Here is a 15,396-nt window from a genome sequence, read left to right as displayed (position 1 = left end):
ATCTATGCGGTAGGCAATCCAGGCTTGGATGACCGTTTTCCTAGCGTTAATGGGGAGCAGTGGGAGGAACTTTTTAAATGATTTCAAAATGCCGAAACATAAGCCCGATAGCCTTTTGATCTGAGGACCTGTCAGGAATCCCCTCCCGCACATGGATTCCCTCCCACGATGCCACTGCCGTGAACCTGGTGCGCTTGGAGGAGAGCGGACTACAACTCCCAGAATGCCCTCCGGCAACAGTGCCTTATGCAACTCATGAGTTCTGGTTACATAACACCAAGGGTAACGCCTAGTTTTCGTGTTATGCAACTCAAGAGTCATGGTTATACAACGCCGAGAGTACTACTTAAGGAGAAGATCACTGGGACTCGGCGTCGGATATTCTGATCTTTACCGGAGTACCTGGTTGAGGTACACGGACCCGTTGGAGAGTTGAGCTGCGGAAGGAACATTCTAAGGAGCGGATTAGAGGTGCTGCGTGTGCTTCCTGCCCGTGTCCTGTCCCGTTCAACGTCATTGGGCACAGGTACCGTTGGTAGAGCCGAAGCTCCCAACGGCCTGACAAATGGAGAAAACGAGGTGGGTGCGAGCCGAAGCTCCCCACCCTCGTCACTTGGGTAAACGCACGCCTAGAGCTAAGACGCTATCCAGGAGGTGTTTCCGCGTCTTAGCCATCGACACTCATAGGAGAACTGGGATAGGTAAAGCGGCTGCTCCCATCCATTCTCTGCACCACCTTGGGTATCATCACTTAAATCCGGATACAAGAGACGCACACTAGGAAGTGTTCCCAGCGTCTTTGTGTTGTGGCAGTACTCTGGGGGATACTGGTAGAGCGGCTGTTCCCAGGTGGTAGAGAGCCCGGCCGGGTGACTCCCACGTGCCCCCCCCCCCCCCGAAGATTCCACAACCTTGGAACTACCCTTCACAGCGGTCGAGTGGCATTGTCGGCCACTGCTTAGCACTGTGCCCTCCGTTGGAGCATACCGGGTCCGGTGTGCATGCGGAGGACGGTTAGAAGAGCTGTGAATGGGTATCGTACTTTAACTGGTGATTCCAGTGCCGGTATTCTTTGTTGTCTGTAGTTGTTTCTCTGTTTATTAAATCATCCTTAAACTCCATTTCTCTGGTCCGTCGTCTGTTGGTCCCAACCCCGAGAAAGCCAGGACGTTACATATCACAGTCACAAGGAGTGGCAGATGAAGGACGGGATTCCGGTGAAAGGACGATGTATGTTGTTAGCCACGCCTAGGCTTCGAAAACAGGCCTTCACCTGGTGCCACGTGTCTCCCTGTGCCGGCCATCTGGGTGTCGAAAAGACGGTAGCGAGCCTAGGACGGCAGTTCTGGTGGCCTGCCATGAGAACAGAAGTCCGGAATTGGTGTTCCTCATGTACCGTTTGCGCATCCATGAAATCGGACCACAGAAGATCGCAAGGACTCCTCCAACCCCTTCCTACACCGACCAAACCCTGGGAAAATATATCCTTAGACTTCATTGTCGGGCTACCAAAGGATCAAGGAAAGACGGCCATACTGGTGGTGGTGGACTATCTCACGAAGATGGGGCACTTCCTCGCTTGCAATCAGGTACCTTCGGCAGGAGAGCTGGCGTCGTTGTTATTGAGGAATGTAGTGAGACTACATGGCCTACCCAACGTGATCGTGTCGGACAGGGGGTCCCAGTTCACGTCGCACTTCTGGAAAACTTGGTGTTCGGCGTTACACGTCAAGTCTGCCATGTCCACGAGTTATCACCCGCAGACGGATGGCCAGACGGAGCGCCTGAACCAGTCGCTCAAACAATATCTACGTTGTTTTGTAGAGCAAGGGAAGGATGAGTGGGTGGACCTCCTTTGGATCGCGGAAATCGCGTACAACAACGCCACACATTGTTCCACCAAGGCCTCCCCTTTCTATTGTAACTACGGCCATCATCCCGGGTCCTTGCCGTTTCTGCACCCGGTCAGGGAAGACAGATTGCCGACAACAGCCAAGCGGGTGGCCCGCATCAAGGAGGCCTTGCTGAGTTCTCGAATTGCCCTGGAGGGGGCTAAAGCCTCGTATAAAGCCTTTTCTGATAGGAGGAGAAGGCCTGGACCGGTCTACAAACCTGGGGATTACGTCTGGGTCTCTACACGGCACATGAGATTCAAGAAAAGTAGCGTGTTCCATCCCCGCTTCATGGGCCCATATAGGATCCTTCGATGCATCAGCCCGGTGAACGTGAAATTGTGCCTGCCCCAGTCCCTGCGGATCCATCCCGTGTTCCACGTTTCCCTCTTGAAACCCGCGAACGCGGTGAGGCCTCGTGCGCCGGTGTCGGTGAATGTAGATTCGGAGGTGGAGTACGAGGTGGCTGGTATCTTGGATTCCACGTGGCGCAGGGGCAAACTATGGTATCTTGTGGCATGGAAGGGGTACGGACCCGAGGAGCAGTCATGGGAACCTGCGGCGGGGGTTCACGCTCCTCGTGTGGTGTCGTCGTTCCATCGTCGATTTCCTTCCTGTGCTGGTCCTGATGAGGGGCGATGATGGGAGGGGGATGTACTGTCAGGAATCCCCTCCCGCACATGGATTCCCTCCCACGATGCCACTGCCGTGAACCTGGTGCGCTTGGAGGAGAGCGGACTACAACTCCCAGAATGCCCTCCGGCAACAGTGCCTTATGCAACTCATGAGTTCTGATTACATAACACCAAGGGTAACGCCTAGTTTTCGTGTTATGCAACTCAAGAGTCATGGTTATACAACGCCGAGAGTACTACTTAAGGAGAAGATCACTGGGACTCGGCGTCGGATATTCTGATCTCTACCGGAGTACCTGGTTGAGGTACACGGACCCGTTGGAGAGTTGAGCGGCGGAAGGAACATTCTAAGGAGCGGAGGAGAGGTGCTGCGTGTGCTTCCTGCCCGTGTCCTGTCCCGTTCTGAGAGCCGTATTCAACGTCATTGGGCACAGGTACCGTTGGTAGAGCCGAAGCTCCCAACGGCCTGACAATTGGAGAAAACAAAGTGGGTGCGAGCCGAAGCTCCCCACCCTCGTCACTTGGGTAAACGCACGCCTAGAGCTAAGACGCTATCCAGGAGGTGTTTCCGCGTCTTAGCCATCGACACTCGTAGGAGAACTGAGATAGGTAAAGCGGCTGCTCCCATCCATTCTCTGCACCACCTTGGGTATCATCACTTAAACCCGGATACAAGAGACGCACACTAGGAAGTGTTCCCAGCGTCTTTGTGCTGTGGCAGTACTCTGGGGGATACTGGTAGAGCGGCTGTTCCCAGGTGGTAGAGAGCCCGGCCGGGTGACTCCCACGTGCCCCCCCCCCCGAAGATTCCACAACCTTGGAACTACCCTTCACAGCGGTCGAGTGGCATTGTCGGCCACTGCTTAGCACTGTGCCCTCCGTTGGAGCATACCGGGTCCGGTGTGCATGCGGAGGACGGTTAGAAGAGCTGTGAATGGGTATCGTACTTTAACTGGTGATTCCAGTACCGGTATTCTTTGTTGTCTGTAGTTGTTTCTCTGTTTATTAAATCATCCTTAAACTCCATTTCTCTGGTCCGTCGTCTGTTGGTCCCAACCCCGAGAAAGCCAGGACCTTACAGGACCAAAACAAAGTTTATCAGCAAACCATATGCCCAGGTTTTTTACCAGACCGTCATGGGGAGAAGGCAGAGGGAACTCATTTGGCCAGAAGGAGCGCCAGAGCTGAGAGGGACAGGTCCCGAAAAGGAGAATCTCTGCTTTGTCCACGTTGCATTTTAGTTGTGCCTCTGCCAGCCAATGAAAAACTGCAGAGAGACAGACCTTAGCCCGAGAAAGGTTGGGCTCACTGTATTTGTGCCAAGAAAAGAGCAGCTGAGTATCATCAGCATATGAGATTAATGTGGCACACGATCTTCAGCTAACTGTACAAGAGGGGACCTATAGATGTTAAATAAAAGCAATTATAGAACTCGAATACATGCACAATAGGGTGAGTTGTAACTTGATTGAAAGGTAAAAGGAATATCTGTTGTCCATTGAAGAATGTGTAGGTGTTTTAAAAGCCAATGCTTGTGTAGTTCATTGATAAACTTTAACCCGGATGGGTAGAGACAGTATCAGCCTAAATTTGTTTTCCATGTGATGTGCCACAACGCTCTTCTGTGATAGCCAACCCTGGGCCTGATTACACCGAGTCACAAACATTCTTGTGTTTTTGCAAACAATTTTCCCAGGTGTGAGACCACCGGACCCTAGCAGCCGGAAACTCTGGCTCACTTCACACACTTCATTCTACTCTTTGAGTGCACATTTTATTTTTTGTGGACTGTTTGGATTGGTCATAGTTTTTTCAACCGTACACAGAATCTACCTACATGACCAGGGCAGTAGAAAGGATGGTTCTTGACATTAGCCCTTGAAAAGGGAGGGAACGTAGACAGCACCGAGCTTGCAGGCAGTACCGAAGCTACAGGCAGCACCAAGGCTTACAGACAGCACCAAGGCTACAGGTTGGACCAAGGCTGCAGACAGCACCAAGGCTGCAGACTGGACCAAGACTACAGACAGCACCAAGGCTACAGACTGGACCAAGACTACAGACAGCACCAAGGGTACAGACTGGACCAAGACTACAGACTCCACCAAGATTACAGACTACACCAAGGCTACAGACTCCACCAAGGCTACAGACTCCACCAAGGCTACAGACTCCACCAAGGCTACAGACTCCACCAAGGCTACAGACTCCACCAACGCTACAGGCAGCACCAAGGCTACAGACTGGACCAAGGCTGCAGACAGGACCAAGGCTGCAGACAGGACCAAGGCTGCAGACAGGACCAAGGCTGCAGACAGGACCAAGGCTGCAGACAGGACCAAGGCTGCAGACAGGACCAAGGCTGCAGACAGGACCAAGGCTGCAGACAGGACCAAGGCTGCAGACAGGACCAAGGCTACGGACTGGACCAAGGCTACGGACTGGACCAAGGCTACGGACTGGACCAAGGCTACGGACTGGACCAAGGCTACGGACTGGACCAAGGCTACAGACTGGACCAAGGCTACGGACTGGACCAAGGCTACGGACTGGACCAAGGCTACGGACTGGACCAAGGCTACGGACTGGACCAAGGCTACGGACTGGACCAAGGCTATGGACTGGACCAAGGCTACGGACTGGACCAAGGCTACGGACTGGACCAAGGCTACGGACTGGACCAAGGCTACAGACTGGACCAAGGCTGCTACAGACAGGGCCGAGGCTACAGACAGCACCAAGGCTACAGACTGGACCAAGGATACAGACTGGACCAAGGCAGCAGACTGGACCAAGGCTGCAGACTGGGCCAAGGATACAGACTGGACCAAGGATACAGACTGGACCAAGGATACAGACTGGGCCAAGGATACAGACTGGGCCAAGGATACAGACTGGGCCAAGGATACAGACTGGACCAAGGATACAGACAGGACCAAGGCTACAGACAGGACCAAGGCTGCAGACAGGACCAATGCTGCAGACAGGACCAATGCTGCAGACAGGACCAAGGCTACAGACAGGACCAAGGCTACGGACTGGACCAAGGCTACGGACTGGACCAAGGCTACGGACTGGACCAAGGCTACGGACTGGACCAAGGCTACGGACTGGACCAAGGCTACAGACTGGACCAAGGCTACGGACTGGACCAAGGCTACAGACTGGACCAAGGCTGCAGACTTGATCAAGGATTCAGACAGCACCAAGGCTACAGACAGGGCCGAGGCTCCAGACAGCACAAGGCTACAGACTGGACCAAGGCTACAGACTGGACCAAGGCAACAGACTGGGCGAAGGCTGCAGACTGGGCCAAAGATATTGACTGGGCCAAGGATACTGACTGGGCCAAGGATACAGACTGGGCCAAGGATACAGACTGGGCCAAGGATACAGACTGGGCCAAGGATACAGACTGGGCCAAGGATACAGACTGGACCAATGCTGCAGACAGGACCAAGGCTACAGACAGGACCAAGGCTACAGACAGGACCAAGGCTGCAGACAGGACCAAGGCTGCAGACAGGACCAATGCTGCAGACAGCACCAAGGCGACAGACAGCACCAAGGCTACAGACTGGACCAAGGCTACAGACTAGACGAAGGCTACAGACTGGACCAGGGCTGCAGACTGGACCAGGGCTGCAGACAGGACCGAGGCTACAGACTGGACCGAGGCTACAGACTGGACCGAGGCTACAGACTGGACCGAGGCTACAGACTGGACCGAGGCTACAGACTGGACCGAGGCTCCTGACAGGACCGAGGCTCCAGACTGGACCGAGGCTACAGACTGGACCAAGGATACAGACTGGACCAATGCTGCAGACTGGACCAATGCTGCAGACAGGACCAAGGCTAAAGACAGGACCAAGGCTGCAGACAGGACCAATGCTGCAGACAGGACCAAGGCTACAGACAGGACCAAGGCTACGGACTGGACCAAGGCTACGGACTGGACCAAGGCTACGGACTGGACCAAGGCTACGGACTGGACCAAGGCTACGGACTGGACCAAGGCTACAGACTGGACCAAGGCTGCAGACTTGATCAAGGATTCAGACAGCACCAAGGCTACAGACAGGGCCGAGGCTCCAGACAGCACCAAGGCTACAGACTGGACCAAGGCTATGGACTGGACCAAGGCTACGGACTGGACCAAGGCTACGGACTGGACCAAGGCTACGGACTGGACCAAGGCTACAGACTGGACCAAGGCTGCTACAGACAGGGCCGAGGCTACAGACAGCACCAAGGCTACAGACTGGACCAAGGATACAGACTGGACCAAGGCAGCAGACTGGACCAAGGCTGCAGACTGGGCCAAGGATACAGACTGGACCAAGGATACAGACTGGACCAAGGATACAGACTGGGCCAAGGATACAGACTGGGCCAAGGATACAGACTGGGCCAAGGATACAGACTGGACCAAGGATACAGACAGGACCAAGGCTACAGACAGGACCAAGGCTGCAGACAGGACCAATGCTGCAGACAGGACCAATGCTGCAGACAGGACCAAGGCTACAGACAGGACCAAGGCTACGGACTGGACCAAGGCTACGGACTGGACCAAGGCTACGGACTGGACCAAGGCTACGGACTGGACCAAGGCTACGGACTGGACCAAGGCTACAGACTGGACCAAGGCTACGGACTGGACCAAGGCTACAGACTGGACCAAGGCTGCAGACTTGATCAAGGATTCAGACAGCACCAAGGCTACAGACAGGGCCGAGGCTCCAGACAGCACCAAGGCTACAGACTGGACCAAGGCTACAGACTGGACCAAGGCAACAGACTGGGCGAAGGCTGCAGACTGGGCCAAAGATATTGACTGGGCCAAGGATACTGACTGGGCCAAGGATACAGACTGGGCCAAGGATACAGACTGGGCCAAGGATACAGACTGGGCCAAGGATACAGACTGGGCCAAGGATACAGACTGGGCCAAGGATACAGACTGGACCAATGCTGCAGACAGGACCAAGGCTACAGACAGGACCAAGGCTACAGACAGGACCAAGGCTGCAGACAGGACCAAGGCTGCAGACAGGACCAATGCTGCAGACAGCACCAAGGCGACAGACAGCACCAAGGCTACAGACTGGACCAAGGCTACAGACTAGACGAAGGCTACAGACTGGACCAGGGCTGCAGACTGGACCAGGGCTGCAGACAGGACCGAGGCTACAGACTGGACCGAGGCTACAGACTGGACCGAGGCTACAGACTGGACCGAGGCTACAGACTGGACCGAGGCTACAGACTGGACCGAGGCTCCTGACAGGACCGAGGCTCCAGACTGGACCGAGGCTACAGACTGGACCAAGGATACAGACTGGACCAATGCTGCAGACTGGACCAATGCTGCAGACAGGACCAAGGCTAAAGACAGGACCAAGGCTGCAGACAGGACCAATGCTGCAGACAGGACCAAGGCTACAGACAGGACCAAGGCTACGGACTGGACCAAGGCTACGGACTGGACCAAGGCTACGGACTGGACCAAGGCTACGGACTGGACCAAGGCTACAGACTGGACCAAGGCTGCAGACTTGATCAAGGATTCAGACAGCACCAAGGCTACAGACAGGGCCGAGGCTCCAGACAGCACCAAGGCTACAGACTGGACCAAGGCTACAGACTGGACCAAGGCTACAGACTGGACCAAGGCTGCAGACTGGGCCAAGGATATTGACTGGGCCAAGGATACTGACTGGGCCAAGGATACTGACTGGGCCAAGGATACAGACTGGGCCAAGGATACAGACTGGGCCAAGGATACAGACTGGGCCAAGGATACAGACTGGGCCAAGGATACAGACTGGACCAATGCTGCAGACAGGACCGAGGCTACAGACTGGACCGAGGCTACAGACTGGACCGAGGCTACAGACTGGACCGAGGCTACAGACAGGACCGAGGCTACAGACTGGACCGAGGCTACAGACTGGACCGAGGCTACAGACTGGACCAAGGATACAGACTGGGCCAAGGATACAGACTGGGCCAAGGATACAGACTGGGCCAAGGATACAGACTGGACCAAGGATACAGACTGGACCAATGCTGCAGACAGGACCAATGCTGCAGACTGGACCAATGCTGCAGACAGGACCAATGCTGCAGACAGGACCAAGGCTACGGACTGGACCAAGGCTACGGACTGGACCAAGGCTACGGACTGGACCAAGGCTACGGACTGGACCAAGGCTACAGACTGGACCAAGGCTGCAGACTTGATCAAGGATTCAGACAGCACCAAGGCTACAGACAGGGCCGAGGCTCCAGACAGCACCAAGGCTACAGACTGGACCAAGGCTACAGACTGGACAAAGGCAACAGACTGGGCGAAGGCTGCAGACTGGGCGAAGGCTGCAGACTGGGCCAAGGATACTGACTGGGCCAAGGATACTGACTGGGCCAAGGATACTGACTGGGCCAAGGATACAGACTGGGCCAAGGATACAGACTGGGCCAAGGATACAGACTGGGCCAAGGATACAGACTGGGCCAAGGATACAGACTGGACCAATGCTGCAGACAGGACCAAGGCTGCAGACAGGACCAATGCTGCAGACAGCACCAAGGCGACAGACAGCACCAAGGCTACAGACTGGACCAAGGCTACAGACTAGACGAAGGCTACAGACTGGACCAGGGCTGCAGACAGGACCAAGGCTGCAGACTGGACCAAGGATACAGACTGGACCGAGGCTACAGACTGGACCGAGGCTACAGACTGGACCGAGGCTACAGACTGGACCGAGGCTACAGACTGGACCAAGGCTACAGACTGGACCGAGGCTACAGACAGGACCGAGGCTACAGACAGGACCGAGGCTACAGACAGGACCGAGGCTACAGACAGGACCGAGGCTACAGACTGGACCGAGGCTCCTGACAGGACCGAGGCTCCTGACAGGACCGAGGCTCCTGACAGGACCGAGGCTCCTGACAGGACCGAGGCTCCAGACTGGACCGAGGCTCCAGACTGGACCGAGGCTCCAGACTGGACCGAGGCTCCAGACTGGACCGAGGCTCCAGACTGGACCGAGGCTACAGACTGGACCGAGGCTACAGACTGGACCGAGGCTACAGACTGGACCGAGGCTACAGACTGGACCGAGGCTACAGACAGGACCGAGGCTACAGACTGGACCGAGGCTACAGACTGGACCGAGGCTACAGACTGGACCGAGGCTACAGACTGGACCGAGGCTCCTGACAGGACCGAGGCTCCTGACAGGACCGAGGCTACAGACTGGACCGAGGCTACAGACTGGACCGAGGCTACAGACTGGACCGAGGCTACATACAGGACCCAGGCTACATACAGGACCAAGGCTACATACAGGACCAAGGCTACATACAGGACCAAGGCTACATACAGGACCAAGGCTGCAGACAGGACCAAGGCTGCAGACTGGACCAGGGCTGCAGACAGGACCAGGGCTGCAGACAGGACCAGGGCTGCAGACAGGACCAAGGCTGCAGACAGGACCAAGGCTGCAGACAGGACCAAGGCTGCAGACAGGACCAAGGCTGCAGACAGGACCAAGGCTACAGACAGGACCAAGGCTACAGACTGGACCAAGGCTGCAGACTTGATCAAGGATTCAGACAGCACCAAGGCTACAGACTGGACCGAGGCTACAGACTGGACCGAGGCTACAGACTGGACAGAGGCTACAGACTGGACCGAGGCTACAGACTGGACCGAGGCTACAGACTGGACCGAGGCTACAGACTGGACCGAGGCTACAGACTGGACCGAGGCTACAGACTGGACCGAGGCTACAGACTGGACCGAGGCTACAGACTGGACCGAGGCTACAGACTGGACCGAGGCTACAGACTGGACCGAGGCTACAGACAGGACCGAGGCTACAGACAGGACCGTGGCTGCACACAGGACCGTGGCTACAGACTGGACCAAGGCTACAGACTGGACCAAGGCTACATACAGGACCAAGGCTACATACAGGACCAAGGCTGCAGACAGGACCAAGGCTGCAGACAGGACCAAGGCTGCAGACAGGACCAGGGCTGCAGACAGGACCAGGGCTGCAGACAGGACCAAGGCTGCAGACAGGACCAAGGCTGCAGACAGGACCAAGGCTGCAGACAGGACCAAGGCTGCAGACAGGACCAAGGCTACAGACTGGACCAAGGCTACAGACTGGACCAAGGGTACAGACTGGACCAAGGGTACAGACTGGACCAAGGGTACAGACTGGACCAAGGGTACAGACTGGACCAAGGGTACAGACTGGACCAAGGGTACAGACTGCATTAGCCTGCAAATATGTACAAACCAAAAATGGCAGAGTGATTTTGTGGGAGTGCAGGCTGTGACCAGAGCATCTTCCTCCTTATATGACCAAATAAGGTGATGTAAGAGTGAAGATGCCCTTTATTTTCTACCACTACATACTGGACTGGAGCTAGCCCAACAAGAGGCTAAGGACCTTATGTAGAGTTTGGATGACAGAGTACTCTACACAACATGGCATAGTGCTCTGACCACCAACTCGCAGTGTCCGCCTTTGATTTAGGATCAGGATACTCCATCTTGTTTGCAGCAGCAGAACCTCCACTGGCCCAGATGTTGGAAACCTGTGAATGACAGCTTGATTTACTTTGGGCCATCACTCAAAGTACCTAATATTGTCTGCCATATTTATTCTGATGTAATTGGTCCCTGTTTGGGAAAGAGCCTGGCTGTCCTGAACAGAAAAACATATATATTTAAAGATGAGCAACTCAGAGTTCTGGGGATGGTTTTCACTGAGGGGTTCTGAGTGACAGGTAAAGCTACGCGTGTGAAGCTCGAGTTTTCTATGATGTCATTCAGAACTTTGAAGTGAAAAACATCCCCCGAACTCGCAGTTACCTATTTATAATGTGTTGTTATGCATGTCCCCATAATCATCTGTCCTGCTTATAACTGTTAGGCTGATGCAAAGAAATAATGGGGAGCAGTACATAATATGTTGTCTCCTCCTTGTCCCAAATGTGAAAAAAGCAGCACTGTACTGATGTAGCAATAGTGGGTCATACCAGTGAGATACCAGATTTTGAATCTGTTGTAAAAGATAGAGACTTCTTATGGAAGCCATGCATAACAAATCCATTAGCCCCACACTCTAGGAGAAAACTCCTTGGGGGTCTGATACATTTCTGCACTCCTGCACTGGGTGTTTGCTTGTGAAAAACAAAAAACTTGCTGTACTAGCACATTGATCCATTGAAGTACACAAAAAGAAAGTCCTTGATGGAAAGCTTAAATTAATCTCAGGCACTGGGAAATACTTGGGGCTGCATCCCAGACTATAGTTATTTTACACACCATGCCACCTCACCATGAACCCATCCATATGCAAATCAGCCTTGACCCTGCTCCAATTGGTATAGTCCACCTCGAAGTGCCTGGCCAGGTCCTCCCTGAACTGAAACACAAGCAACCCAGGACTGGTAGGGTATAACTTTGTTTTAGTGGCACAGTGTGCACGGGACCCATGCCTGGGCTTACACGTCCCACTTGGGGCATCACACTGAAGTATACCAAAAAAACTGATGGATAGAATGCTTGAATTAATCTCAGCCACTGGTAATTCCTTGGTTTGGCATCCCAGTCCATCGTTATTTTGCACACCATACCACCAAGCCATATGCAAATATGTATGGACTCTGCTCTAGTGGAAAAAGTCCAGCCTGAACTACCCTGGCCAGGTTCTCCCTGAACCAGAACACAAGCAAAAATACAATGCATCCAGGGGAGCCACAGTGGAGGTGGAGTCTCTAAAGGCAAAGAGATCTTCACCTGGCTGGCAGAAAACTCTGAATGTATAGTCTGCCAGCAATGGAGTATATCCCTCTGTGGGAAACAGTCAGAACACCGCGGACTCAGCCACATGTATTCCGACATCGCAAGCGTAACCACGCTTTCCTTAACCACGCATATGCCTTAATCATGCATATGCGTGGTTAAGGCATGTGCGCGGTCTAGTTGCTGGCTGGCTGTTGAAAGCAGAAAGAGTAAGGATCGAGATAGGAATGCAGTAAGTGGGGTTTGGGGAGGTGGGGGTAGTTTATATGGGTTGTGGTATAGTTTTCAGGGCTGGGGGGCGGGGTAGTTTTCAGGGCTGGGGGGTCAGGAGTTTTAGGACTCAGGGCAGGTGGCAGTTTTCAGGCTGAGAGGGCAGTTGGACTGAGGCAGGGGGAGAGGTGGGGGAGGTTTATGGGGGTGGGGGCTGGTTTTAGGGCTCAGGGAGGGGGCCTGGGGGTCAGAGTAGTTTTTAGGGGGCTGAGTTTAAGAGGTCAGGGCAGGGGGCAGGAAAGAGGCAGTTTTCAGGCCCAGGAGGCAGTTGGGCTGGGACAGGGGGTGTAGGTTTTAGGGGGTGGGTTCTGGTTTCAGAGCTCAGGGAGTGTAGCTGGCATCGCAGTAGTTTTTAGGGTGCTGAGCTTTAGGGCTAAGGGCAGGGGACAGGAAAGGATCAGTTTTCAGGCCGAGGGGGCAGGTGGGCAGGGACAGGGAGGGGGCAGGTTAGGTTTTAGGGGTTGAGTGCTGGTTTTAGGGCTCAGGGCGGGGGCATGCGGTCGGAGTCGTTTTTTGGGGCTAGTGGATCGGGTTTTAACGATCAGGATTGGGGGGTCGGGTAGTTTATAGGGCTGGGGCGGGTAGAATAGACTGCAGGAGGGCCAAATTTTGGGGCTCAGGGCAGAGGGGCAGGAGTGTGATCTTTACCACACATGTCCCTTTACCAATCATGTCTTTACCTCGAAATTGCTTGGTGAAGGCATGCGTGGTAAAGATGTGGTGGTGGTTAAAACAGCGTGGTTCAGGCATGCGTTGTTCCATCACACAACCTCACACTGCTGCCCTAGCTTAAGGGAGTACAGCTCACCATACGCTAAATAAGGTTCTAAGTTTTACAAAGCATAGTTGCACTGCTTTAGTATTTGAATTCATCCATGTGTCATGTTGGTGAATACATTCCTCTAAGCCTAACTTGTACTCACAGAAAAGATGACTAGCGTCTGGCAAGAAAAAGGTCTATTTTTTTATATGCTTAGGCAAAATTGTGTTGTAGCCAAGGAGTTTGAGATAAATGTAAAATAAATTTATATTTAACAAAGTTTTTACAGACATGCAATTTACGCATGTAGGACTTGAGTGCATTTCACACAGCCACAAACCATTAATTTAGGTATTTGCAAAAACGTTGAAGTTGCGCCTGTGTGATGCACAGTTATTGCAGAACATTAATATTGAGGCCTTATTACGATGTCAGTCGGATTTGCCTCTGACCGACACTGTTGCAGTCTAGGGACCGACTGATCGCTGGTCGGCGGTCCCGACACCGCAATTACAATGCGACCGCACATGGTACAGTCACATACTCCCATTTCTCAATGGGAGCTTGTGCTTCGGCCGTAAACCAGCAGTAGCACAAGCTCCCATAGAGAAATGGGAGATTGTGTTCATCCCTGCACCGCGTGGCAAGCACCTCAAGGTGCCTGCTACACGGTGAAGGAATCAACAGGGGGGTACCATAGGTGCCCTCTTGGCCCCCAACCGTAGACCGCATAGAGAAGGGGGCCCTGCTAGGGGCCCCTAAACTCGCTTTCTGACAGGCGTTCCGTGTCGTAAAGCCCGTCATAGAAAGCCTGTCGGAACCTGAGCATCGTAATCCCAAGGGCGGAAACGCCATCCATTGGGATTACAGGCTGGTCACAGACTTGCTGACAGGATCCTTGAACCTGTCAGAATGCAGCCGGAATGACTGGCCAGTTTCAATTCCGACCGCCGAGATTGTAATTAGGCAGTTGGAGGTGAATCCAACAATGAGCGTCGGAAAGCCTCCGACCTAAGATCTGAGTCTTTCCGACACTCATCGTAATCGGCCCCTAAGAGTCTGCGAAGGTGGAGGAATCCCAAAGGGCACTCCCATAAAAAAGGGAGTCACAAGAGTGCTCAAGGTAAATGTGTTTACAGTCCCAGAATAGATGCTTTTATGTGCATCCCCAAGGGGTTTCCAGTGCAGGTGCAACATTTCCTGGAGTACCTAAGTGGACCTACATATGGATTGTGTGATGTGGGAGACATTTTTTAACCGAAAGAAAAATCCACCTTTTTGGGAAGGGAGGAGTGGAATCTATTGGTAACCTTTTCGGCAAGAGAAGCAAAGAATAGAATAGAAATAAAACTAAAACGTTCCTATGTTTTGTAACTATCCATGTGAACGTTATGCTATGCTGAAATTATGTGTGAGCCTGGTTTAGATGAAATGCATCTCAACTTTACTTTCTCATACCCTTATTTCCACCTTATGTAAATTCTGCTTCTGAAGCAGGCGGAATATTGTTATATCTTACTCAGGTGTGATATGATTTGTCTAAATTGCGCTTTTTGTCCTGAAACCATAGTGTACTGCTCCCACCGATTGTGCATCAGGCAAAAGGGAAAAAAGTTAGAATTGATTAGACATTAAATATATATATATTTATGATCCGCTTATGCCGGTTTGTTTTTGCACATTTATTTGAAAAAGTAGTCCTTTTCTGCTGTAAAACATAATAAACATATAAACAGAATATATAAATGCATTTATGGCATTTGTTTTGCAGGCCTTGATGGATACAGCCCTCACAAGAGTGGTCCTTCCCATGCCAATCCTGGTTCTACCTCCAGTAATAATGTCTCTGCTGGAAAAGTAAGTCTGACAGGATGAGCCAAAAAGTGACTCGTGCACAGCAAACGTAGTGAATTCTGCATGACCCCAGCAAGTATTTTAGAAACAGAAGGTTTTTTTTAATTCGTCTTCTCAAATGTCCTTGTCTTTAAACCCTACTCTTAC

The 15,396-nt window shown here is 53.0% G+C and overlaps 1 protein-coding gene across 3 annotated transcripts in view; it reads left to right on the top strand.

Annotated features, from left to right (window-relative positions):
• SFXN5 (sideroflexin 5) overlaps window positions 1–15,396 on the top strand; it is a 1,315,749-nt gene that overhangs the window by 856,862 nt on the left and 443,491 nt on the right. For all 3 annotated transcript variants that reach the window (XM_085642762.1, XM_085642761.1, XM_085642760.1), the window contains exon 12: window positions 15,167–15,252. In XM_085642762.1, the coding sequence (XP_085498888.1) occupies window positions 15,167–15,252 (86 nt within the window). The remainder of the gene's footprint in view (window positions 1–15,166; window positions 15,253–15,396) is intronic.

The sequence above is a fragment of the Triturus cristatus genome, chromosome 2_2, assembly GCF_964204655.1.
Source record: "Triturus cristatus chromosome 2_2, aTriCri1.1, whole genome shotgun sequence".
NCBI lineage: Eukaryota > Metazoa > Chordata > Amphibia > Caudata > Salamandridae > Triturus > Triturus cristatus.
This window is presented reverse-complemented; position numbering and strand designations above follow the sequence as displayed.